This window comes from Rosa chinensis, chromosome 3 (assembly GCF_002994745.2).
Source record: "Rosa chinensis cultivar Old Blush chromosome 3, RchiOBHm-V2, whole genome shotgun sequence".
Lineage (NCBI taxonomy): Eukaryota > Viridiplantae > Streptophyta > Magnoliopsida > Rosales > Rosaceae > Rosa > Rosa chinensis.
Window position 1 is genome coordinate 12,288,198 of NC_037090.1, and position 25,735 is coordinate 12,313,932.

A 25,735-nucleotide genomic window follows, 5' to 3' on the forward strand; every position below is an offset into this window, starting at 1 on the left:
TCAGTTAAAGTTGTGATTCTGGAAAGAGAAAAAAAAAAACTGATTGTTCCCGTCCCCTTGTTCCTTTTATCTGAGTTATCTACTTTCTTCACTTGTTAATTTTATATATTACCAATCAGATGACTCCAGCTCTTCCAATTATGAGAAACAAATGGAACTGAATTACCAACCTTACCAATCAATGAAGATTTTAAAGCTCGTATATTCTTGTTCTTCTTTCTTCTTGATATGACATAAAAGAGGAAAGGCAGAATGTTACCTGGTACAGAGATGCCAAAAGTCAGACTCAACTTCTATCAACACAGTCTACACCTATAACAGCAACAAATACCCAATCAAAATCAAATGCAGAAAAATACAGAACAAAACCATTTGGAAAGAACGCTACCTTAATTTCAAGGGCCAACCTAGAACTCTGTTAACAAATATATTTGGGCAGAGGAAACATGTAAGAATAGAGCATGGTTCAGTTGACAAAAAGATTTTACATGCAACATTCAACTGGAAGAAAATAGAAACAGAGGAATTCCAAGCCTCATCAGAGCAATTCAACCTTAGAAAACTGCAAAACTGTAAGATCTCAATCAAAATTACTGATTCCCATACCAGAATTTCACTTTCAAGTGTATGGATATGATTTTGGAGGTTGTGTATGGATAATCAGAGTAAAATAATCAGCATTCCTAAACCTGTTTAAATATGTGAAGACTAAAACTTAAAACCATAATCCGACATAACAGAAGAACACTCAAGTCCTACCAAAAATAAAAATGTCATCCTGTAATCTTCAAGTTTGTACTTTTTTACCCACATTTACTTAATAACTATTAGCAAGAAGAACAAAACTAAAAAGTCTGATTCTATTTAAAGACAATTTAGTTTCATAAAGACCTTATATGAATTTATAGAGTTAAAAAAAAAAATATCAAAGCATTTACATTCCTAAAGACTATAATGGATTCACTAAAATAATTCAATTAATTGAAGACCATAACAAAAAGAATGTTGGAGACAATGTTTCAAAAATACGATCAATATGAACATGTCTACAATTTTGACCAAAGAGGTGGTCTTGAATATGAACGTCTATAAACTCGATCAATATTTTTGATAAAACATGTTACAACTAAATAATCAGTTCACATATGAATTGAAAAGCCAAGAGGATTACCAAGTTGATCACCTCTGATGACAAAAGTTGATTCAATCGTTCAAGTATAGCTGATAATACAAACAGTAAATTGATCAGTTAGTTATGTATAAACTAAATATAAAAAAGAAAACAGCAATGAACTCATTTGGCATATAATATTGATAAACTGATAGAGAACACTTCTAGACATATAATGATTATAAAGTCAAATGATGAAACACCTTAGAGAAGTAAATGATTGTCCACACTATGGATTAAATTCATCAAAGAAAAGAATATCGATCATAAACATTTGGCAAGTTTATAAATATGCTCATAGTCAATAGTTTTAAATAATCTGCATATTGCTGTTACTACATTCAGTTTTGAATTGGCACTACTAAAAGACTAAGTTTCTTAGTTCTGAGTATTAGTAACTAAAAGTTATCAAAAATTAACAAATATGATCAAAGAAAACAATAAGTTGGGGGTTCCGTAATGATCATAAACTAAAAAATATATCAACAATTCAAATATATTTGATCCATTTAGTCGTATTTGATAAAAATTCAGAACACTTAATTGTCTAACGTCAGTTGTATAGTCAATAATGCAAGATACAAAAATAGTCAATCTAAATTTGTCATAAGGCTGGGTTGTTAATTGGCTTTCATTAATTGACACCCCAAAATAAACCCAAACCAATTCCTCCAATAAATGTTTATGGCAATTCAAAAGTTGCAGCTCAAAGAATACCAGCTCAATGACTGACAGCATTATCTCAAACCAATTAAAAGGAACCCAAAGTGATTAAACATGTTATCTGAAACCAATAGAAGGAAGCAGAAGTGAATAGCCATGCAGAAATATTGATCATGGATAAATTCCAAATGCAGAAATGTAAATAAAACAAAGGAATTCATAGATGGCTCATAGTTTTCAAAGAACCTATACCTGGATCCAAAAGATTCAAGGAATCTGACTGCAAACTGGTTCCAAAATCTGCAAGCATAAAATAACAACAGTTGAAGTTGTAGATACCATAAAGTCAATAAACAAACACTCTGATAAAACTTTATAGTTAAAATCAGCTTAATACAATAGTAATCAGATCAATCACGAACACAAAATAATTCAATATTTCTATTGCCATGATTTAATGGGGAACAAACTAAACAACAATTTTTCACGATTTTTTTTTTCCGCTTTGCTACCCATTTTCAGCAAGAATATCTCCCACTTACTCAGAATCCTCTACTAAAAATAGTTCAGAGCATGATAACTATCAAACCAACAAAACTATTAGCTCTGCCATGTTATTTGCCCAATTGCCCGTGATCAATTCCCACAATCTTTTTAAGGAAAGCGATCACATCGATTGAACCCAAAAGAAAAGAAGGATCGATCCCAATTAATTGAACCCACAATCAAACCTCAAATAGAGATTGATTTCAATTCTAAATAATTGAGAAAGAGTACCAGGTGCTCTCGATCGAATGGAAAACCTATCAGCAATCCCTAAATAATTGAGATCGATCTCAAAACAAAACCAGATGGATGGAGGTCTTCCTCCAAAACTCAGGTCTCTCTCTCTCTCTCAGTTCTCTAGAAGCCACGCAACAAATCATGAATTATAAAAGCAATTTGTTGATTCGAGTGAGAGCAAGAGCGATTTGGATTGGGTTCTTTGGTTTTGGATTTGTGTGCGAAGAGAGCGAGAGAAATTTGTTGATTCGAGAGGGTTCACAGCGACTGGCGAGAGACAGAGGAAAATAGATCGATAGCAAAAACGTGATGGAGGCTTCCAGATAACTGATGCCTTTTTTCTTCTCTATGTATGCAACTCGAGGGCAGAACTGGAATTTCGCAGGTGAACAGTGATGAACAGTGCTTAGGAACAGTTGCAGGATGCTTAGTATATAGTAAATTCGATAACAAACTTAGCATATGCATGTGAGAATGCTTCTTCTAATTAAATTTTATGTTAAAATGATGCAGATTCTTCCAGAAGAGCCAAGCAAGTATTACTTCACCCCACGGGTGGAAATACTTAAATGCAGTTTATGACTTATGAGCTGACAAGAAGCTTCACAATTCCAAATAATTAAGTACGGACCTGACTACGTCAAAGGGTACTTCTCAGATTGTTTAGGCTAGTGGTTTGCTAATGCCAGGGGCATCAGCACAGTGTCCCCAAGATTATGTGAATATAACCAGATTGGGACCCTCAGATGTGTTCGTCTCACCTAAGCCCAAGCATGGTTTCTTCCTTTCTCTCATAGTTTCTTAAGTATTCTCTTTAACAGCATAAATCAGTCTTCATGCTGATGTGGTTGTAATATCTGAAATGGCAGACTGGTGGCCTATATTATCCGGTCTCGACAGGTAGAGGAGATAGCACCCAGTCCTACTTTGATGTGGCATTGGCGGAGATTCCAAAACATGGTGACAATATCACTCAGATATTGCATCTGTTCTCAAATGAGGTTTCAGTGAGAGAGAAACAGTTGCTCTTCTAGGTACTCACTGACTCTCTATTCCTCATTCAAATTTTACTTAACATTGAAATAAGTCATTCTAATCTCTGAGTTGTTTTGTAATAAGAGTGCACAACATTGTAAAGATAGGATGTGAGTTCATATAGTCACGCGTAAACCACTTCACTGGGACTGGGCTTTACCTTCTGATCTCCTCATTACTATGAAGCTAAATATGAAGACAATTCTACCAAGACCACCAGTGATATTGATGCATCTCAGTATGAACATCAGATCACAAATTACTGATACATATTTATTATTTTCATAGTGTGATTAATATTTTCATGCTTGTCTCAAGACTACGGAACTGAACCAGTTTTTACCTTCGAAGTAGCTCCATCTTGCTCCAGTTTCATATTTTGATTACAACTTTCACTTTTACGCCTTCCCAGGTCGCAGTCCAAGTTTACAACAGGTATTCAACGGACAACTGGACAAGCAACTGAAGCGTGGTTCTCTTATCACGTGAAGCCAAAAGGGGTATTGAGGGTGAAACCTTTTCCATACTGTTTACCCATTTTTGTTTTTGTTTCTTCTATTTTCTTTACCTTGAATTTTGAATAGAATTTTACTTTCCAAGCTGACATGTAATGATTTTTCTTAACTAATAACTCAAGGATTAAATGATTTTTCAAAAGGAAGAGACTTAATTGGTTTTTATGTCCAGTGAGGTTTTGGGCATATATGTTCTGGCGCTGCTTGCATATGCAGCAAGGGGATGGAGCACTGGATGTGCCAGAATGAGAAGACCTGGAGTATGTTATTGACTAGCAATTTTGCATTACAAAATCCTTATGATTGTATATGTTGTTTCATGATAAGTAATGGAGAGAAAATAACAACAATGTAGTTATAAACCTAGTTGGGAATTGGGATCCTCTTCATGTGCTCTTGATTATTTTTCAACAATCTTGACTACCAGCAATTTTGAATAACAAAATTGTTAAGATTGTACAGGTCTCATGATAATAATTGAAAGAAAATTAAAATTATTATGATAATTCTGATAATTAGACGTATTTAAATTCATTATGATATATATATATATATATATATATATATAATGTTGTGATTATGATAAAGTTTAGCATGATGATTTTAATATTGATTTATATATACTGATTTTATATAGAATTTTGAAATTTGAGGATAATTTAGATAGTTTGAGTGGTGTATTTAATAAAATAATAGAATAAGAAATCAAATGAGTTGTGTATTAAGTAAGAGGTGTGTATTAAGTATTTAGGGACGTGCAAATAAAATTTTCCATATCTTTCTCATCCACATTTCAGCCATCTTATTTAGTGGCTGATGAAGCATTAAATGAGACGAGCCTTGTTTCCACCTAATACATGATATGAATGTTAATAACCACAAAAGGACACAAGGATACGTAACCCTTATGAATACGCAACCATGGTAGATCAGCTCGAGGGAGAATTAGTACGTACGTATTTATCCTAGCTGAATTAGTACGTATTGACCTACAAAAAAAAAAAAAAAAAAAAAAAAAAATTCTTAGCTGAAATTTTTTATTTTGTCTAATTTAATCATCAAGGTTTCATATCCACAGTAGGATTATATGCCTAAAGGGTAGAGATGACACAAATAAATTCAACCGTGATGACATTGTTACTGATGTTATTGACATCCACAAATCATCCAAACAAGAGAAACCCTAGAGAATTTGTGCTTGGAGTTGGGCACAATTAATGGGTGATCTTAAACTTCTGAGCAGCCTCAAAGGCAAATGAAGGTATCTTCAGCGCTGAAACAGGAGTTATATTTGGTAAGATTGATTTCATACGAGATGTCCTAAGTTCCAATGGGGCAACATTAATCTACAATAATGTATTTCGTAATTTTTAATATTTCATTATAGTTTCGTAATCTTTGATATTTTATTATTGATATTTCATTATTTTTGAAATCGAATGGAATTTTTACTTCAAATATGTCCCTGCTATTCTTCTTGGCACAATCAGAAGATAGTCTTTGAAATCGAATGGAATTATAAAAATGATGCGGAACATATGGGGCAGCATTAAATACATTATTATAGGAGAGATTTTTAATCTTTGATATTTCATTATACCTTCCTAATCTTTGATATTTTATTATTGATATTTCATTATCTTTACATTTAATTAATGATCGATTTAGTTTTAATTACCTTTCCATTTTAGTTTAAGTCTACTTATTCTTCAAGTATTATAAACCCTAGAATACAAACAGTAATTAGAACTTCAAAACAAATCAAGAGAGATTATTCAGAGCACCGCCGTGCACTTGCATCAACATAAATGAATGGTTAGATTGCATTAAATACACTTTTTGTTTATTAAAAATAAAGTTGATAATAAATATCAAGGGTTGAGATTATTTTATAAGGGTTGGGTCACTTACACCGTCGGTGCATAGAATAATTTCCAACAAACCAAACCGATGGGAAAAATGCTTTCTCTCTATGGAAGGTGGCTGCTAGGGTTTCTCTGTCTTCTAGGGTTTCTATGTGGCTCCTCGGCACTCTGGATTCGGGGTGGTTGTTTCTGCCCTGCGTCGGCGTCTCAGGATGGTGGAGGTATTGTACATACTTGATTATTAAATTTTCTTATTTCTAGTTGGATTATAGAAAATTAGTGTGAATTCGCGCAGGACTCTCTATATACAAGACAGTGAATCTCCGTACAAACAACAACGTTAGAGCAGAAAAACAAAAACAAAAAATTTATCCCAACAGCCTCCTCGCCGATGCGGCCTCTCCTCGTCCTCGTCCTACAAAGGTAAATGGTTCAAAGATAAAATGTTCTTACCGTCCGGTTAACATAGATGCGCCCTCTGTGAAAGAGATTGCGGAGTTCGCTGTGTTGGAATTGAACAAGCAGAAGCACCAGAAGAACAAGTTGGTCTTGGAGAGCGTGATCGCAGGCCAGAGTCAGTGCGTCGCCGGAAGAAATTATAAGCTCGTCATTGCGGTTAGGGAAGATGAGTCCTTGCCTACAACCCCCTCTCTGAATTATGAGGTTTTAGTCTTTAGGTCTTTGAAGAATTTCAAGGAACTCAGATCCTTCCATCAGGTTAATTAAGAAACCCAATATGTAAAGACATCACAACTAGAACGAGGTCATGTCTTTTTTTTTTTTTTTGTCTCGTATCTGAAACTCGAACTTGGTCTGGAATTTCATCATCTATTTATTGAATTTATTTGCAATTTTTATCAAACTCGAATGGAATTGGCTATTGATGTAAAAATAGTGATAATCGATCTCTTGCAAAGTTCCTAGTCCCTCGCTATGAAACAGATTAGGTGCAAATAATTTCAATGGTCGACTCTTGGTTTTGTGGTTTCTAATTGTGCCTCTACGCCATGTGTTAGGGGCCGCACTTGTAATGCCGCAAGCAACCTTGTCCAGGGTCATTAGTTAAGCCTTTGGTTAGTTTGCTTGCGTGCTAGGGATGTTTTGGTAATTTACAAATTATGTAATTTATTTTATTTAGCAATTAGTCTCCTCAGCCTTTTTCATGTTTCCTCCTGCCAGGTTCATGTAAGGCCGATATGCTCTCCCTCGTGTCATTGAGAGTTGCGATACCGGGAGTGTTGCAAATTGCAATACCGAGAGGAGGTTGCCGATACCGAGAGATGGTGCCAGCTTGGTTACCAAGATGAATGCAGTGAGGTCGGAGGTAAGCTCGGGAAGAGTACTTACCCAGTGGGTGTCGCTAGCTCTGATTCAAAGCCGAGTTTAGTGGACTGAGGCGGGCGATATCAAACGGGTGTCCAAAAAAATTGTGGCGTCGTGTCCAAAGTGACAGGTGTCGATAATATTATCTTTGTTTTTACTTTGCTGTCACCAGTGATCGAGCCGAGTAGGCGAGACTGAGAGTTGCTGGGGTTGTGTTATTACCAAGTGTGCTGGTGAAGACCCAATTGCTGCAACTGTATAGTACTAGGAAGAGTGCCCGCGCTTTGCTGCGGGAAATACTGTTATATGTTACTGTGATAACATTACAAAGCAGAATATTTTTGTCAAAATTTACAGATTAAAACATGTTACACAAATTTCCCACCGGAATCAATAACTTCAAATCAAAAGTGGTATGTATTGTTTAATAAAAGCAATAGATGAAAGACAATAATGAGAACTATTTGATGGATGTTGGCTTGAAAATTAGTGGTCTTGTGCCGTTGTTATTATGAAGTTTCGCCAATCTGATTGAACATTGATGCAGATTATGGTTTGGCCCCTGCAATGTGCATTTGATAAAAATATTAAGAATCAAGGGCTATTGCTGATTTCAGAAAGTCAGCATTGTTTGGGGAATGTGCTGATTTCATTTGTGTAGTTAGTGATTATGCTAACCTTGGAGCACAATCTCTTAAGCTTCCAAGTCTGTGTATCACTGAGCATTGAATTGCTGTAGTTGTAGAAAGACATGAGCTGCTACTGCACTACCTCAACAGCAAAGGCAAACAATGACAACCAGATTCAAGTACATCATCAAACTTTCCAAAAGTTTTTCTAATTGCAACAGAACTGTTCTGCTTAGACCAATGCACTCTTATTTTTTTACTCTGACAAACAGTAGAAACCATGGTCATCAAATGTTGAGTAGTCTAACAAACTTGAAAAAATAGTGTCAACATTAATAAAAAAACAGATGCCACTGAATCAATTAAGTGCTAATATTTACAATGGATCAGATTTTCAGTGGCTAAAGCTAGATGAAGTTATAAAGAAATAGTAAGAAGAAAGGAAAACTGTAATGAATGCAGAAAGCAAATGTTGGGAGAAAAAATAAGTTTAAAAGTAAATTGTACCAACTTCATATAAAGTTGGTACAATTTACTTTTAATCAAAAGTAATTTTAGAGTAAACAATGTCATGTTGAAAATAGGAAATGATAAAGAATCAATATAAAGACAGTGATGATCGCATGTTTTTAATATGAACAGAGTGGAGAAGTAGTAGAGTACATTTTTATCAATCATAGTGATAAAATAGCTCGCAAAGAAAACTTACCAAGCAATGGATAAACTATTCTTTAGGTGTGTCTTGCATTTGGGTCTCCAGCTAAAGAGACTCAAAGACGGTATACATTGAAGAATTTTATAAAAACCGGTTGTAGGTAAAATGCTCTTTTGATGCTTTTACATATTCTTTTCATAAGGTGTTGGCCTCACTTGGTTTGTTGACCACTTGATACCTAATCAGCAGCATATCAAACCAACAATCTGATCAGCCAACAGATAACACAGTACATACAAAAAATGAAAACCAAAAGAAGAACAGAAACATGCAACCAGTAATTGGACTTTACCACGTATATATCCCTTTTCCAAGCTTCATTAAGATCAAATATGAGACACTGCAAAACCGGAGTATCATAGAATGATGAATAAACGGAAAACACATTTAGAGTAGCCTTTTTAATTTTGTAATCAAATTAGCAAGTTATATTATTGAGGGAAACAACTTATATTAGATACAGACTTAGACTTTGAGGAAATGAGGATAGAGTGTAAACAAAGATGAAGAATGCTTAACTAAGCTTTTTTGTTTGGAGTGGATGGAGTCCTGTGTGCAGTCCTGCAAAATATTTCAAGAATTAGTAAAAATAGCATTATTATATTAGAGATTAACTTTTATTAGTCATGGAAATAGAATAGTTCAAAGAGGAAACTCATAAAGGAAACATGATAGAGAATGAATGATGGAAAGTTTGAAGGTTTAGTTAATGTGAAAGACCTTTTTTGGAGCAGAAAGCTTTGCTTGTGCAAGCCTCAATTACAGAAAGTCACCCATTACTCTTAGCTGAATTGTTCCAAACCTCCAACATGTCTGTATATGTATGAAGAAACATACAATAAATGAATTTCAAATTTCAAAGGAAGACACAATTAGTACCAATGTTGCCAGAGTTATTGATTCATTTGTCATCCAAGATTAGTAGTTTTGATTCATATCATTTTGAATATTTGTTTCATGTCTCTCTGTATTAGAAAAATACGTTGAAAGCAAGTGCAATTGATAAACAAATGAATTAGGCTTATTACCGGAAATCCAAGCAAAGCACATAAGCTTGTCCAAGGTCAGCCCTCTATCAACACGCCTCATTTCCAAGTATCACTTCAACCTGATCAGAGAAAAGGTAGATATAACCTGTGTCTGAGTTGAGAGTAGCTTCAGAATTTAATTATTTGATTTCATTACGACACCAGTAGCTTACTTTGTCGCCTTTATGGCAACTGTTCACTCCTATTATGAACCCCCTACCTAAAAAGAGCCGAATCCACCTTGCTGGCAGAAGAACTGGCAGCACTACAGCAGAATCAGACATGGGGCTTAGTTCCTCTTTTTTAAACAATAACAGAAAAGAATGAAAATAGAAATTTGGTAGATACACCTCCCCTAATCTATGTAACAAATTTAATCTTCACTCTACCCTTCTCTATAGAAAAAAAAAAAAATCGGTGCATTTTCTTTCTCCACTTGTCCTCACTCTTTCTCTCTCTGTTGTAGGGGAAAAGAAGTTCTTATAAAGTAGAGTACTTTACAGAGCTAAGTAGAACAACACCATTCGAAGCATAAGAGATTGCCTGAAGAAACATAAATCATCCTTATACTCGGACAAAGGGAGTCCCAAAAATGGACCTTTTCCACCAAAATCTTTTCACATATACGAACTTGCCGACTCCCTACAAACCGTACATGATCATCTTTTTCTATCATTTTTCTGTTATTAATGGAATATAAAGGATATACATATACATGTCAATAACATAACGGAATAGCTTCTAACTAGAATCTTTTTTACTATACAACTACTATCAACTATGTATAAAACAGATTATCGATTTAACTTGAAAACAATGTTAAATTCAATTTCCCATCAGGGAATTGCTAAAAGCATCCTTGACGATGTAAAATGCGTCTCTAGACAGACCATGAAGCAAGTAACATGAACTTGCAATGTTACCATATCTAATTTTGGATCTGAAAAGAAGAGAGTTCTGAGCCATACAGGAAGCAATATCTTACTCTCTAATGACTTATTCCAACTTCGTAAGGCTTGCAAAGAAGTTAGAACAAGTCATTTTCTAACATTCTCTCAAAGTTGCTACTTGTACAGTTCAAGGAATTCAAAGAATTGACTATTGCAGATTCATATTTAATTGCATGAAAAATGGATTCAATTTACAGAATTCAATTGCCACGAGTTACACGGACAGTTATCAACCCTTCAAATATGGGATATAGGGTTCTATAGACGTTATGACTGATCATCCTTCCAATATAACGTATGCGTCCTTATATTCTCTGTCCCAAAAATCTCATCAGCCTTCTGCAGTGGCTCCTGAAATGTTTCAGGACAGTTATCAACCCTTCAAATATGGGATATAGGGTTCTATAGACGTTATGACTGATAATCCTTCCAATAAAACGTATACGTCCTTATATTCTCTGTCCCAAAAATCTCATCAGCCTTCTGCAGTGGCTCCTGAAATGTTTCAGTTATTTACAGATAAGTAACAGTCACTAAATCAACTGGAAAATACACCACTACAATTATGAGCAATGGCTACGGAAGGCAAGCCACGGTTGCAGTGTTTTGTGAGCAAGAGTTTCAGTCAACGCAATTCAATCACTGTATGAATGAATCTGCGGGTGATGCATGCCACATTTATTTACAAGCGTGACTTTTCTTTAAAATATTGCTTCAGTCCGCTCTTTTTGCATTGGTCTTGGTAAATCCCTCTCTCTCTCTCTATCTCTCTGTCGGTCACTTTTTTATAAATTATTGTTTCAGTCCCTTAAATGTCCCCCCTTCTGTCTCTCTCCCCCTCCCCTTCCCAAAAACCAGATCTGTGACCCCCACCCCCTCTTCAAAAACCAGATCTCTGAGCCCACCGCGACCCTCACAACCCCCTCCGTTTCCAACCATCACTGATGGCCTCTCCTTCTATCTTTTTCATGTTATCTGCACTTTCCTTCACACATGGATCTGATCAATTTTATAACTGTAATCTTTTCTTCTGTCATATTGCGATTTCTTCGATTTGGCTGTAAAATTGTGTATCTTTTGTTTGTGAGGTAGAAATTTCGTTTTCCTTTTTGTGAGTTCTGATTATGAATTGAGTTTTTGGGTTTATTTCTGTTTTGGGTTTTGATCTTGAATTTTTTTTTTTATTGATACTTGCAGGTCGTATTGTTTGGCTGTTAAAACCCTCTGCCAACCTCATCTCTCATGTATAGTTTCTGGGTTTGAGATGGACTTTGAATTGGGTTTTCTTGAGGAGACCAATCTTGTATCTTTCTTAGCACTGCTAAAGTGCTAATATCTACTAATACTACTGCATCTAACAATATTGAATCGCTGCATGAACTATCACTTGAAAGGAGTTTTCTGTTAGATTTATTTGATCCGAATCCCATTTTACATGATGGAGCTTTCTGTTGTACTTTACTGTATATGAATATCTCTATAAAGGTAGTCATATGCTTCTTCTTTCTTATCTAGCTCCTGCAGTTTGCTTCAACAAGGAATGAAACAAATAATAATAAGCCCAGAAACCTCTAAAGCTAAAGCATTAGAGAAGGTGGAGGATAAGTCCAAAGTTTCCAGGGTATACCAAATTTCCTATGCAAGATTAATTGTTTGTTGTTTTCTTACAGATTAATTGTTCCATAGTTTTCTTACAGATAATATGTAATTCATGCTGTAGTGCTAAAAATGTTCTTTGATGATTATTTAGGCATTGAAGGAAAGTGTTCTCCATCAAATATGTGAGGCAAAGCCATTGGCTCTGATCATTGATTGGAATTCACTCCTGTCTAACAAAAAGAAGAGAACTGTGATGTATTTCTTTGTATTTTGCTGCTGAGTTAACTGACTAATTTTTGTTCAAGCTGATTTACTTAGCAACTTGGATAATTACTGCTTACTCATTTCCTTTGCAATTTGGGCTTTTGTTAATTGTTCTTATACCCTTTACTACTATTTGTGTATGTTGTTATTAATTGCAGGCACGTACTATACTAGATTTCCTAACTTTCTTGCTTGTTAGCTCAATAGAAAATAGTTGATTGAGCCTTCAAACATTTAAAACCAATTGCAGGTGCTTGGCAGCAAAGGGTGAAAAGTCTGGTGGATGTGAAAGATATTCCAAATATTGTCGTTCGCCATGCCCAGGTGAATGGGCAAGTATTTCTTAGCTTATTTCTTCTGCAATTATTTGTCTTGCAATAAAGTCTGATTGGAAGTTTAACTTTTTCTGTTAAAACTTTTTCATAAATGTAGTAAATTGTTGGTACTTTACTCATATGTAGATTGTCATTGCATAAACTGTGACATGACTGTGTAAGGATTGCATAATCTGAACTTTAACTTGCAGCATAGCCCTGACAAAGTTTGCACCAGAATCACAGGGCACACTGAATTTTAAGTTTGGAACTTCTATAGGAGCTGTATATTAGCCTTGAGAACTTTTTAGTTAGAAACTTGTATGTGATAACAGTACTATTGGGATGGAGTGGGTTATGTAATGCTGTATTTGGTTTGATTTATAGTACTTATAGTGACATTACTGTAATCTCTATGGTACAATGAATGAAGTTATTAATTTTATTTTCATCTTTTCTGGGCATGGTCAATTCAATACCCTGCAAAGCAGGTTAAAATCCAATGGAGATTTGTTAAATCATCATATTAATAGAACAAAAATTGGTAAATTAGGTTTGAATGGAGATGGGATGTCACGGATCAATATAGGCGTGGATAAAAGACAGAGGTAGGGCCCCTGCAAGAGTCAAACTGAACAGAGCCACATTCTCATTTATATGTGACATATGGGCCTAAAGCAACTGGTCCACAGGGCACTGACATGAAAAAAAGTGGCTGCACCGTTACTTTGCTCCATAGACACAGATAATCGTTGCCTTTGACCTCTATACCCACGAATCATGCATGTGGCTGTTGTTCAGAATTGTGGTGGTGATAGCACCACAATTTGAGCTCAAAGAGAAAGAGCTTGTACCTCTTGTTTTGCTCGTGGTTGTTTAGTTTCTTAACATTTGCCAAAAAGGCATCAAGCTGCTGACAAGACAAATGACTCCTGGCAATAAGTGCACAAGATCAGAAAGTCAGAAAAATTAAAGCATCCACTGGTCATGCAACTAATTACAAGCAGATATTGAACTCTCTTATTTGACTTTCCAGGAAACTAACTAATCTGTAATTTGAAAGAACCAGAATATGTGTTCTCCAGTAGCTAGCAACTGACAGGAACAAATACCAGCAAAAAGTACGTAAGGATGTGAGCAAACTGGAACATTTACAATTTCCCAATGGCCCCTAACCCACTAACCAAGAGTGAAGCCATCATGCCGTGCTTAAATGAACTGTAGTGCCATCCTCAGTGGTGGAGATACCGACTCAAACCATCAAACTTGAATGATGTAGTGCTGGTTGCACATGCTGTCTCAGCATATGCAAACTAGTGAAACTAGTCTAATGGGTCAAAGCCCCTATTTTTAAGGGTATAAGTTCTGCACTAAAGAGGAAATTTTAAATGATCAAAAGGCGCCTATAGGGATCTAATATGTTTGACACCTTAACCTTCCTTTCAGCATGTAAAGTACCCAATGCCTTAAGGATACTATTTAGAGGTTAGGCACAAAAAATTAACTCGAAATTGTGTATGGAATTGAAAACAAGTGTATCTTTTCACAGACTCTAAAACATTTTCAATCATACTGCATGCCTAAAGCCTTAAACATTTTCCAAACAGAGGGTATCTGTTTTCAAGAGATGAGTACCAACCCATCACTAAATTCTATAGCAAGACATTATTACATGGAGGCCAATTTCTCTCTAGTCTGGACATGTAGATAACATCTCAATTTATGACTCGAAGACACTACGGCAATATTTCAGGGAGGTTCTTTTTCTCTTGAATTTCAACACTGTCAATAGAGCAAAAGATGTATCTCCAAAGACAAACATCAAAAGGAGACAGATGATTAAGTAATTTGGCCCTGAACACTGAGCTTAAAAGGATTGCATCCTCACTACCATGAAACAACAATATAACCAAAATAAAGGTTTATACTACTTATAGTCCAAAAATAGAAATGAGATACACGTAGCTGTCATAGCACTAAGAATGCAAGAGTGAAGTATACGAAGGTGAGCACTAAATATGGTATTCAAAACAAATAGGATACCAGAAAGTATTAAGTTATTAACCATGTGTTCTATATAACTGAATGATATGCCCTAATGAATGTGAGTTAATAGGATCGTCATAGGCTCTTCCACATCGATCCTTATGAACTCCTAATTTTGATAGAACTACATCTTTCTACATTTCCACAAGCTAAACACTTTGTTAACAAAATAAACGAAAAGTTCAGTTAATGTCTGCAGAATCCATTATATGATTATATGCTTGGCCAAAAGAAATAAGACATAATGGAATAATCCTAGAATTAGAGCCAGAGATAGTAAAACACAATCAAACTGTAAAATCCGTCTGTCACCATCACCACCTGCTGATGTAGTTAGTTATTTACTTCTTTTTCTAGGATCCTCCCGTCACTTTTCACCGAACCAGTCCGATATCTTTGAACAAATTTAGGACCTTAATTCACATAACAAGACAAACCATGTATAAACTAACAAATATGTAAAAAATAAAAGCTTCTGAGCTCCATAGAACATGTTCTAACCTTAGCAGGCATAGGCACTTTTAAGCTCAGGTTTTGCATTATGATGGACTTCAAGTGCAAGTTAGAGCTCGCTGAATAAATCTGTTGGTGGCTCCTTCATAAACCTCTGACAGACTTTAATTCCCGTGGACTTGGTCGTCTGCTTTCCTGTCTGACACTTGGGATAACACCAGGTCCTTCTTTACTTGATAATGGCTTCTTTTTAAGAGAGAGTACTTTGCATTTATCACTTTTAGCAGAGGTGGAGTTTGGTCCTTTAATCTCTGTGGAAAACACAATCAACATGTAAAACCCGTCACCATGACCACCTGAACCGAAGTCAGATTCCATTTTTCACAATCATAGTTCACACTAACTGAGCTCAAACCAGCCTCAAAATCATTTTCAGAATCAAAATGCACACACTCAATTCAATTAAAACCTAACATGCAACCACAAAATGATTCTTGTATGCAAGGTTCTAAATATCATGAGTTCATGACAATTATGGAAGGTGTACTATTAGTCTACCAAAGGAACATTTTTTTATTATTAAGTAGACAAGAGCCTTGACATTATTAAGGATAACAGAACTTCACTTAATTGGCAAACTCTGCATAACCAGAGAACCTAACAACCTCGCTAAACAAAATGGGAAAAAAATTTCTACTTTTTTCCTAGACTAGCAGAGTCATAGTACTCCCAGTGTGAACCAGTTCAATTCGGTGAATATAACAACATAAACAACAAATCACCACACTGCTACGTAGTACACTAGCTCAGTTAGAAAGTTGGAATATATAGAACGTCAGAAAGAAAGTCTGCAACTTTGAGTTCAAACCGGATTAATTCTACAAGATTTTCTCCCCCACGAAAAAGATCATCCACTGGATTTTCCAAACAATCAGCAACTGTTTTAATAAACATTAAACAACCAGCAATTGCAGTAACGAAGCATCGATTGTTTCAATTCCAAACAATCAGCAGCTGCAGAAATTCAAACATGGATTTCACATACCCAATCAATAAGAAACAATAATTTCAGAAAACCTAGTCAGTTAATCCAATGAATAGACCCATTGAAAGAATGGAGTTGTATGTCAAATTTTATTCAACTAACAACCAAATCATCTGGATAAAATAAAATCGAATCAAATTTTAAACCCAAAAGCAAACGACTTAGAGCGGAATTTGAGCTTTGTGGGCTGAATGCTAAGAAGATCTCCGGATTCGGTATTGAATTGGGAACTCGGGAAGATCGATCTCAACAACCACGTGCATGCACTGGTCGGCGTAATTTTTGTTTTTTACTGAGCGTTGCTTTTTCTGTTCTTCGTTTCAGTTTTCTTCACTAACCAACGACCACCTGCTGAATAGCAACGTCTCTTAGTGCACGTGACTTGCACACTGCTGGTGCAAGTGACATGGAATCTTTGTACTTGGGATCCTAGGAATGAAGACCCAGATGTCTTGGATAATTTTGACGTCATGCTTTTGTCAGCATCCCCTTTGAAGTAATGGGTTGGAGGTGGCATAAGTGATTATAATTGACGATGGCATGTATCAAAGGCTTTTTTTTTTTTTTTAATCAATAGAAACTTCATTCAAATAAACTGCAAAAAATCACAGCATCCAACAAGGGATTATTATAACTAAAGACAAATAACTCAAGTCTCACACTACATATCCTCACTCTAAAGAGGAGAGACTGACAAGTTAATGGATCCAAGTCATCCAACGACGAATGCCAACTTGAGAAGTTGGTCGAGCTAATTTGACCAAAATAAGTAGCAATGACTAGGACAGGATATGACCACAATAGAAAACTATTTGGGGGGCCATCCCAAGATCTCTCGAAAACCTCAACACAAGCTAAAAATAAAACGCACGGCCCTAAGCCAGCAGAAGACTGGGTCCTGTTAGCAACGACCCAGCTACTCAAATCAAACCATCCGTCGAAATCCAGGACCATAACCTTAACTCGAGAGAGTATGGACTTATTACCAAAATCACCATGCAAAAGCGCAACAAAGCCAGAAATAACAGCTCAGTCCTCTGGACTAGTGGTCTGCTCACCATGCTTTGTCGGTCTCACAGAACGGTGGGCCCCACAACGGTAGACGCACCAACCGTCAAGAGGCCACTTCATAATCTACCCAACCACCACCCCACCGTCATGAGGCCTCTCCATAATCGACCCAGCCACCACTCTAAGTAGCCGCCACCACCTCTCCAACAACGATTTCAAGGAAGGTTTGACACTCCACTCACCATCTTATGACCACGACCCGACTAGATCACCGTCAACCACCACCAAACCCCTACCTGCAGCCTCCATCCCAACAAACCCAAAAAGAAACTCTTGCAACCACCGCAATCGAGCCCAACCAAAAACCCAATTTTCTAGCCAATCTCGAACCATCACCATCATAATCACATCGCTAATGGTCGCACCTCCTCATCGCCGAACAGCCCTCCAATCAACGGAAGTCGGTCCTTGATGGGCCATGCCTCCATCTATCTTCTTGAGGAAATCTCAGCCAAATCGATCTGATTTGGATCTTTGCACTGCCAGACTGAAAACTATACCCCAAGCATAGCTGTGCCACCGCAAGGCCAAGAAAGAGGAAACCCGTCCGACAACGACACCACCAAAGCGGTGAGCAGCCGGACAGGGTGAACTTTGTTTTAGGGTTTTATGCCGCAAGGTTTGAGAGAGAAAGAGACAGAGAGACAGAGAGTTAAAGGTTGTTGCATGTATGCATCAAAGTTTGATTGATAAGAATAAAATAAGGTACTAAAATGCTCTTTAAACGCCCTAAGAAATAGGGGTAAGTCATCGGTTCCAATCATATCCGAAAATGGAGAAATCAATCAAAAGTAAGTGCAGTGGTAAATCATGACTATATAAGCTATTCTGATATTAAGATTCGATATAGATGAAATCGTGGAAGCGAACCTTTGATTTCCTTGAACCACATAAGAATTCGCCATCCAATTGAATCTTCTTATTCCTAGATACTCCATAGAAATCCATCGCTATAAACTATCATTTTAGGCTATGTTTGTTTCACCGGACTGTCATACCTTGCCTTAATTTCTATAAGAGTCCTGGACTCTTCAAGCCTGGATTATGCTATGTTATTCCCTAACCCATGTTTGGTCAGTTAGGACTAAAACTAGAGCCAACACCATCGACCTGAAGACCCGTGAAGCTCCAAACGGTAGTCGATTGGAACTCTGCCATCAGGCCACCTCCGGCAGGGGCACCAGCTGGGTTTGCAGGCGCACCAGTTGAGTTTGATCCATCTCGTCGTCGCCGACGTTTCTCTTTCCTCCGCTAGTCTGGTTGCTAGTTGTGGAGAGAGAATCGGACCTCGAAAATCTTGGGTTCTCCTGCAGTTGCTGTACAAATTCCGGCGGCTCCGGCAATGTTTTGAGGTGCATAAGGTATGAAAGTTGATCTGCTCTTCGTGTTCTACATGCTAGTATACATGGTTTTTGAATTTGATAAAATTTTGGAAGATTTGATTTCTGGGTATTTGGCCATCATCGCTACAACCTTCTGTGGCAGTGATTCTGGGTTCAATTGGGGATAGAATGAGGTGAGCTTGTGTTTAATCTCAGAATTGGTGAAAGTTGCTGAGAAGGAGAGCAGACGAGAAGTTTCAGTAGAAGGTGAAAAGGAGAGCTTCCATAATCCCATGGTTTTTGGGGGGTTTATGGTAGAAGGTGTTTATGAGAATTTGGGACTCTAGAGTCTCATTTAAAACAATCCTTGCTGTTGCCAAACATGAGATTAGTGTAACACAAGCTGATAAGGATGTACAATCTCATTCAATCCCATGAAACAAACATAGCCTTAGTACCTTATTTTGATCGATAAGAATAAACTTTAGATACTAAAAATGTCAAATAAACTGGGTACTGTTTTGCGATTTTAACTCTAAAAAGGATGCAAAGATTCTCCTTGTTGTTCTTGGAACTCATGACGATGTGACAAATCAGTCGAGTGACAAAAAAAAAATTCGAAGATGAAGGTGATGGCCAAATTGAGCCTTTCCGTCCGTTTTTCTCTCAAATTTCAAACTTGCCAACAGACTCTTTCATGCTAATCGGGGTAATGGGAAATTGTATGCGACCAGCTTTGGGAGGAGAAGAGAATCCTCTACCAACGTTTCCACCCATCCAGAACCCCAACTCAAGCCCTAACCCGCCGCCACCTCCTCCTGAAAGACCGGCAGTCAATGTCAGAGGAAGAGGTCGTCTCCAATGGATGTCAGGCGCAGGAGGTCGTCTTGGAGCGCCTCCTCAAGCTGCTAGCCTTGTTGGAAGCCAACTGGAGGGCGACGAGGGGCCGCTGATGTTGTGCGGTTGCAACAAGATTGAGATCACCTGCAACTGCTTGTCCGCCGGAGGATCACCCTGCTGCGGTGGCGGTTGTTGTTCCAGGTCTGTTTCCTTCAGTTGACGGTTTGGGGTGTTGAGAGAGAGAGAGAGAGAGATTTTAAATTGGTTGATCGATTATAATTCAAAAGGTTGAGGTGCATACCGGCATGGTTTCATTAGTCTATATCTTTGTTCAAGCATATAATTAATTAGTTAACTAAATCTGCTGGGCATACCAGAATTTTCAGGAACTCTTGTTAACATAATGATATAAAATGAAATTTACCTTCGTTTCATTTTCATTATATACAGAATGGCTTTCCTCAACGCTAGAAACTGCAAACCAAAGTACGTATATCCGTCTTTTTGCCAAGTCAATGCTACTTTTTACCAAGTTACTAGTAAGCAGGATATAAGCCAACTACTATTCTCAAAAAAAAAAAAAAAAAAAAAAATGGATATAAGCCAACTACACTGGCCGCAACCGATCCCTCGCAAGAAGTAGGAAAAACCAGGAATAGTTTATCGGTTATGTAGATGATGTACACTTATGAGATCGAATTGATCGAATTAACAACAAAGTCTTTGAATTTCAAATGTTTATAGTTTTTATTTTTGTTTTGTTTTTTGAGAAGAAAATGTACGTTTATAGGTTATGTAAATGATGTAATACTCACGAGATTTCGATTTCGCTGATCTCCTCTGGGTGGAGGCAGTGTGGTGACGCCGGGTTTCCTTAAAATGGGGCGGCGGCGGTACGATTGCAGCGTGTCGTGGCAGCAGTGGTTGCTTGCGGTTTGTGTGCGACCTTTTCAGCACAAGGTAGAGGTAGAACTGGGCTACGCCAGTAATTGGGCCCAGGGCTCTAACTTTTCTTTGGGCCAGTTGGGCTTCTAAATACTTAGATTTTTTTCTTTATGTTATTTTCTTTTGTTGAGGCCTTGAGGGAACTTTAGGTTAGTAATTTAGTTTACTTGCAATAATTTCCTTAGTATTTTAGGGAGCTACGCACTTTCATGCCTCTAGCAAATTATCTGGAGTAGTACCGAATGAGAATTCATGCTATTTCGATGTATTTAGTGTCAAACGAGTGACCTAATTCTATGTACTCTATGGTCTCAAAATTTAGAGACCCTGTGCGAGACAGAAAATAAGGCCTTTAATTCTTTATGGAATCTTACATGAATATATCATTGACAATTTTCGTAACATACAAATAAATATAAATATAAAATTATTTTTTTAGTTTTTGTTTTTGCTAACAAAGATAAATATAATACTACTCAAAAAACACAAATAAATGAAATTAAGAAGGATCAAGATAAATGTAGTATCTAAAAAAAAAATGAAGGAATGAAAAGGGGCCCAAAAAATAAGATGGGAAGAGAAGTACAAAGAGAATGGCACGCAATGAGAATTGAACTCATAGTCTCATACTCTCATACAGTAAGATGGGAGGAGCAGTTCAGTGATTCATGTAATAAAGGCTCTTTGATCATATATATACTTGCATTCTGAATTATATGTAAGGTTCCAAAATTTGGGGGACCTGTTCCATCACCACTTTGCACAACATCATAGTCGACTCTGCTAGTAAGTAAGAAACTACAAATAGAAATAGGAATCCATATACCCGAAGAAGGTACCACGGGCCATGGCAGTTTCAGGCAAATTCAATTAATCCATGTAGCAAAAGAACACTACAAGAGAAAATCGCAAAAGCGAGGAATTTCATTGTGACAACCTAAAAATCGTCGTAAAAACTTGGTAAATACGAGGAAATTTCAGTTGTCGTATATGAACCCATTAGCGACAACCGATTTGTCGCATAAAGTAGTTATTTACGAGAAATTGACAGTTGTCGCCCATATGACATTTTGCGACACCCAATTCCTCGCAAAATGTCAATTAGGCGACAGTTTCTACCAATTGTTGGTTAGTATATTTGTGACAACTTTAAATTCCTCACAAAAGATTAATTAGGCGATGACTTCTGTGGATTGTCACTTAATGTTTATGTGACAACTAAATTTTTGTCGCTGAAGACTGATTTAGCGACAACTTCTATGAGTTGTCGGTTCATGTTTATGTGACAACCATAATTTCCTTGCTAAAAATCAATTGGACGACAACTTTAATAGGTTGTCGCTTAATGTTTATGTAACAACTTGAACTTCCTCACTGAAAATCAATTAGGCGACAACTTCTACTAGTTGTTGGTTAATGTTTATGTGACAACTTGAACTTCCTCACTGAAAATCAATTAGGCGACAACTTCTACTAGTTGTTGGTTAATGTTTATGTGACAACTTTAATTTTCTCGCAAAAACCTAATTAGGCGACGACTTCTACAAGTTGTCGCTTGATGATTATGTGATAACTTGAACTTCCTCACTAAAAAATCAATTAGGTGACAACTTCTACTAGTTGTTGGTTAATGTTTATCTTTAATTTTCTCGCAAAAGCCTAATTAGGCGACGACTTCTACAGGTTGTCGCTTGATAATTATGTGACAACTTGAACTTCTTCACTGAAAACCAATTAGGCGATGACTTCTACACATTGTCGGTTAATGATTATGTGACAACTTGAACTTTCTCACAACTTATCGATATATCATAAAGAAAAAATATCTTATCTTCCCCAGATTTGTCGCATAAAGTAGGTATTTACGAGAAATTGACAGTTGTCGCCTATATGACATTATGCGACACTCAATTCCTCGCAAAATGTTAATTATGCAATAATTTCTACTAATTGTCAGTTAATATTTTTGTGACGACTTTAAGTAACAAGTTTAATTTTCTCACAAAAGACCAATTAGGCGACGATTTCTACGGGGTGTCGCTTAATGACTATATGACAACTTAAACTTTCTCACAACCTATCGATATATCATAAAGGAAAATATCTTATCTTCCACCGTTTATGTGAAATTTCTCCGTTATCGTTAAATATCTTCGATAAAATGAAGAAAAATTTGTAAAATGTGAGAAGAGATAAAAAAAATCAAAAAGTTACTTGACTATTTATAGAGAAACATACATTACGGAATATTGAGGTTATGTGGGGGTGTAAAATTTAAAAACAGTTTCTAGTCAAGAAATGACATAATAGAGAAGCAGCAATCTGTTTGGGAAAAATGCTTCGAGGTGAAATCTCTCAAAGCGGATTTGGGTGAGGCAAAATCCCCATCAAGACGAATCTAGGTGAGACAAAAGTGTGAAACCTCTCAAGGCAGATGGGTGAGGTGAAATCCCCTCAAGGTGAATTTAAGTGAGGAGAAACCTCTCGAGACGGATTTGGGTAAAGAGAAATCCCCTCGAATGTAATCCAAATAATGAGAAATCTTCTCAAGGCGAATATAACTACAAGGATACTTACTTGCAAGTGGAGACCACATATTTTAATAAAATTAAAAGTTAAGCATGTATCACAGCTCATGGAAAGGATGATAATTCTAAATTTAACACAATTTGAAGTTGTTTAAAACGCTATCATTTCTCTCAAACCATAAGCTTTTAAGTATATATATTGCATAAGGATCAGTCTATCATTTCTCTCATACTTTCTACTTCTTTGAGCACAGTTCGATTTTTATTCTTCACTATTTGATTTAGATATAATGGAGATTAATTATAATTGAGCAGGGAATCAAATGAGTAGTGTAAGTAACAAGGACATTTCGTAACATTAACTCACCAGAGACAAAGAAAGTAGGTCGATCACATCACATCTTCTGAGGCCCTCATAAGCACACTTTTATTTTAATCTCTCTTATTTCTATATGCTATTATATTTCTGAATGAACTTAGAGATAACAGCCTTATAGAGCATAACCGAATCGATGATAGTTGTTGCTTTTTTTTTTTTCTTTATGAGATAAGAGTTATACTATGAAGACAAGATCTTAGCTTAGTTGTCAGACTACAATTCATATATCTCTTCAATGAAATTTGCTAAATAATGCCCTGCGGCAGTGGTGTGCTTTTAGAGTCTAAAATTTTAAATTATTCGTTTTGTATATTGGAGGGAAATTGAACCTTCATCTAAGCTAATCTTAATTTAAATCCGAATTCTTAAAGCTTTAATTAATATATAAACACCGGATTTTGGAGGAAAAATATACCAAAGAAAAAAAAGCGCAATGCATAAAAATGAGCGGGCTTCTTCTATATCAAAATAGAAGTGAAAAATTTGTACCAAAAAAAAAAAAAAAAGTGAAAAATGAAATATAAACCTAATCGCTTCTGCCTCTTCCCCTAGCATCCTCATCAAAGCCGCCCAGGACCACTTCTCTCTCGTCACCACCAAGCTCACCTCCGCTCTCAACCTCACGCCGTCCATGACCTCCGTCATACTCCTCGACGTCGGAAATGGCGTCCCGGGCATCTTCGCCTCCATCGCCATAGTCCGCCGTGACAACTACCGGACCTGATTCGGCGGGATCCTCTCTGCCTGGACGTTCTTCGATGTCTACGGGACCGGTTTCGCTCAACCTGGCGACGTTCGTGAGGAACTTCATGTTCTATTTGGTTTCAGTTCTTGTTCTATAGGACTGGGTAATTTTTGTAGCCACCGCCTTCTGCGCATCACATCGTGAAGAAAAACGAAGGTGAGTTTCCTGCTTCCTGTTTAATTATAGCTTTCTATTGTTTAATTATACTCTTAATTGATTGTTTGTATCTTATAGGGTGTTTTATCGAACCAATCTAAGGCCGCCTCAGATAGATTTTTGAAATTGCATGATAAGGTTACTGATGCTATTCCAAAACACTCTGTGAGAAAGTAGTTGGCAGTAGCTATGTCTATTTTTGGTCAACTCAATGGTATTACTAATCTGTATATCTAAGTGTGTAACATAGACCAGATGTCCTCATGAATGCTTAGTTTGAAAGAGAAGCTCAAGCATAGTGCGAGGAAGTGTCTGAGTATGTTTATATGCAGTCATTATCCTCTTTTTTGTTAACAAGGAACAAAATCTGGTGCAAGCTGCTCATGATTAATGAGGGTCTCATTTGAGAGCGGTGGAGTTTTTTAATCCATCAGTCTTTGTCATGGTACATTTACTTGATTTCCACAGCCTTGTTTGCAGGGCACGTAGCTGTGATCATGGATGGCAATGTGAGGTTGGGTCAAGAGGCATGTGGTGGGCATAAAGAAATCTTGTTGAGCAATGATCTGTGTTGGAAATGTAGGTTAGGGTTCTGAACGTTTTTGTGCTTTTTTATGATAATTGGTTTTGTTCCAAAGTTGGTTGTTAATGATTATGACAATGCATGAGGTTCTATGTTTCAAGATGCATCTGAGGGGAGCTCTATTCGGTTTTACCTTCCTCCCTTATAATTTATTAGAACTGTGATTATGAAGGTCTCTTTGGGATAGGTAACAATATTTCTACTTTTCAGTTAGAGTGAATGTTAAATTGTTTATTCTGGAACTTGTGATTTTAGTGATACAATTGGTCAGGGACTATGGAATAAAATGAAGCTTTTTGATGCAGAACAGTCCACTTTCAGTGCTTTGGCTGGCACCGCAACTGAGGTGATTGTTTTTTTTGGCCAATTCACCATGTAATTTGGTCTGTTTTCTATTTACTGAATCAATAATTTTTTCAATTTTAGGTAGAAAACTGAGTTAATTGGGATTTGAGATTAGATTGAGCAACTCGCATACTTGCTGTTCTGATACTGTGCAGGCATGATGCAGAAGCTATTTGGGCTGCAATAAGTCTGGTGAATTCTAGGTTGGTAGATGCAATGAAGCTATCATTCAAATTACTTCTTCATTAAGAGAACTTGGCATCATAGTGGAGGTAAGTTTGCACTATTGTTCTTTTTAAGCCAAGTTATCCATTCATTGTCAAGCCCTTCTCATTTCTTAGAACTAAGTCATTGTTTTGCCCTGCAGATGCCACAGCCTCTACAAAATCTCTAAAAATAAACTTTCAACGCGGCAGATGTGTC

The 25,735-nt window shown here is 36.7% G+C and overlaps 1 protein-coding gene and 4 long non-coding RNA genes across 10 annotated transcripts; 2 read left to right on the top strand and 3 right to left on the bottom strand.

Moving 5' to 3' along the window:
• Nucleotides 1–654: 654 nt before the first annotated feature.
• LOC121052124 lies at nt 655–2,932 on the bottom strand. Its single transcript, XR_005808101.1, has 4 exons — nt 2,612–2,932; nt 2,087–2,134; nt 1,172–1,221; nt 655–689 (listed from the first exon to the last, which is right to left on the bottom strand). It is a non-coding gene; the product is annotated as an uncharacterized LOC121052124 (long non-coding RNA).
• Nucleotides 2,933–6,114: 3,182 nt separating this feature from the next.
• On the top strand, nt 6,115–6,808 carry LOC121052137. The gene is made up of 2 exons (XM_040516204.1): nt 6,115–6,253; nt 6,328–6,808. Exons 1-2 carry the CDS (start codon nt 6,118–6,120, stop codon nt 6,756–6,758), a joined length of 567 nt encoding a protein of 188 aa, XP_040372138.1. The 5' UTR covers nt 6,115–6,117; the 3' UTR covers nt 6,759–6,808.
• An 871-nt stretch (nt 6,809–7,679) lies between these two features.
• LOC112193072 lies at nt 7,680–10,435 on the bottom strand. Of its 5 annotated transcripts, XR_002933762.2 has the most exons (9): nt 10,229–10,435; nt 9,901–9,992; nt 9,728–9,807; nt 9,420–9,512; nt 9,219–9,260; nt 8,992–9,039; nt 8,694–8,877; nt 8,034–8,245; nt 7,681–7,917 (listed from the first exon to the last, which is right to left on the bottom strand). It is a non-coding gene; the product is annotated as an uncharacterized LOC112193072 (long non-coding RNA). The 5 variants fall into 5 exon arrangements; XR_005808756.1 differs by lacking the exon at nt 10,229–10,435 and having other exon boundaries at nt 7,680–7,917; nt 9,165–9,260; nt 9,901–10,083; XR_002933760.2 differs by lacking the exon at nt 10,229–10,435 and having other exon boundaries at nt 9,901–10,083.
• Nucleotides 10,436–11,131: 696 nt separating this feature from the next.
• On the bottom strand, nt 11,132–16,714 carry LOC112195038. The gene is made up of 3 exons (XR_002934315.2): nt 15,402–16,714; nt 13,709–13,786; nt 11,132–11,172 (listed from the first exon to the last, which is right to left on the bottom strand). It is a non-coding gene; the product is annotated as an uncharacterized LOC112195038 (long non-coding RNA).
• Nucleotides 11,502–13,305, top strand: LOC121052002. Of its 2 annotated transcripts, XR_005807741.1 has the most exons (3): nt 11,502–11,765; nt 11,875–12,298; nt 12,428–13,305. It is a non-coding gene; the product is annotated as an uncharacterized LOC121052002 (long non-coding RNA). The 2 variants fall into 2 exon arrangements; XR_005807740.1 differs by having other exon boundaries at nt 11,506–11,765; nt 11,875–13,305.
• Nucleotides 16,715–25,735: the final 9,021 nt, after the last annotated feature.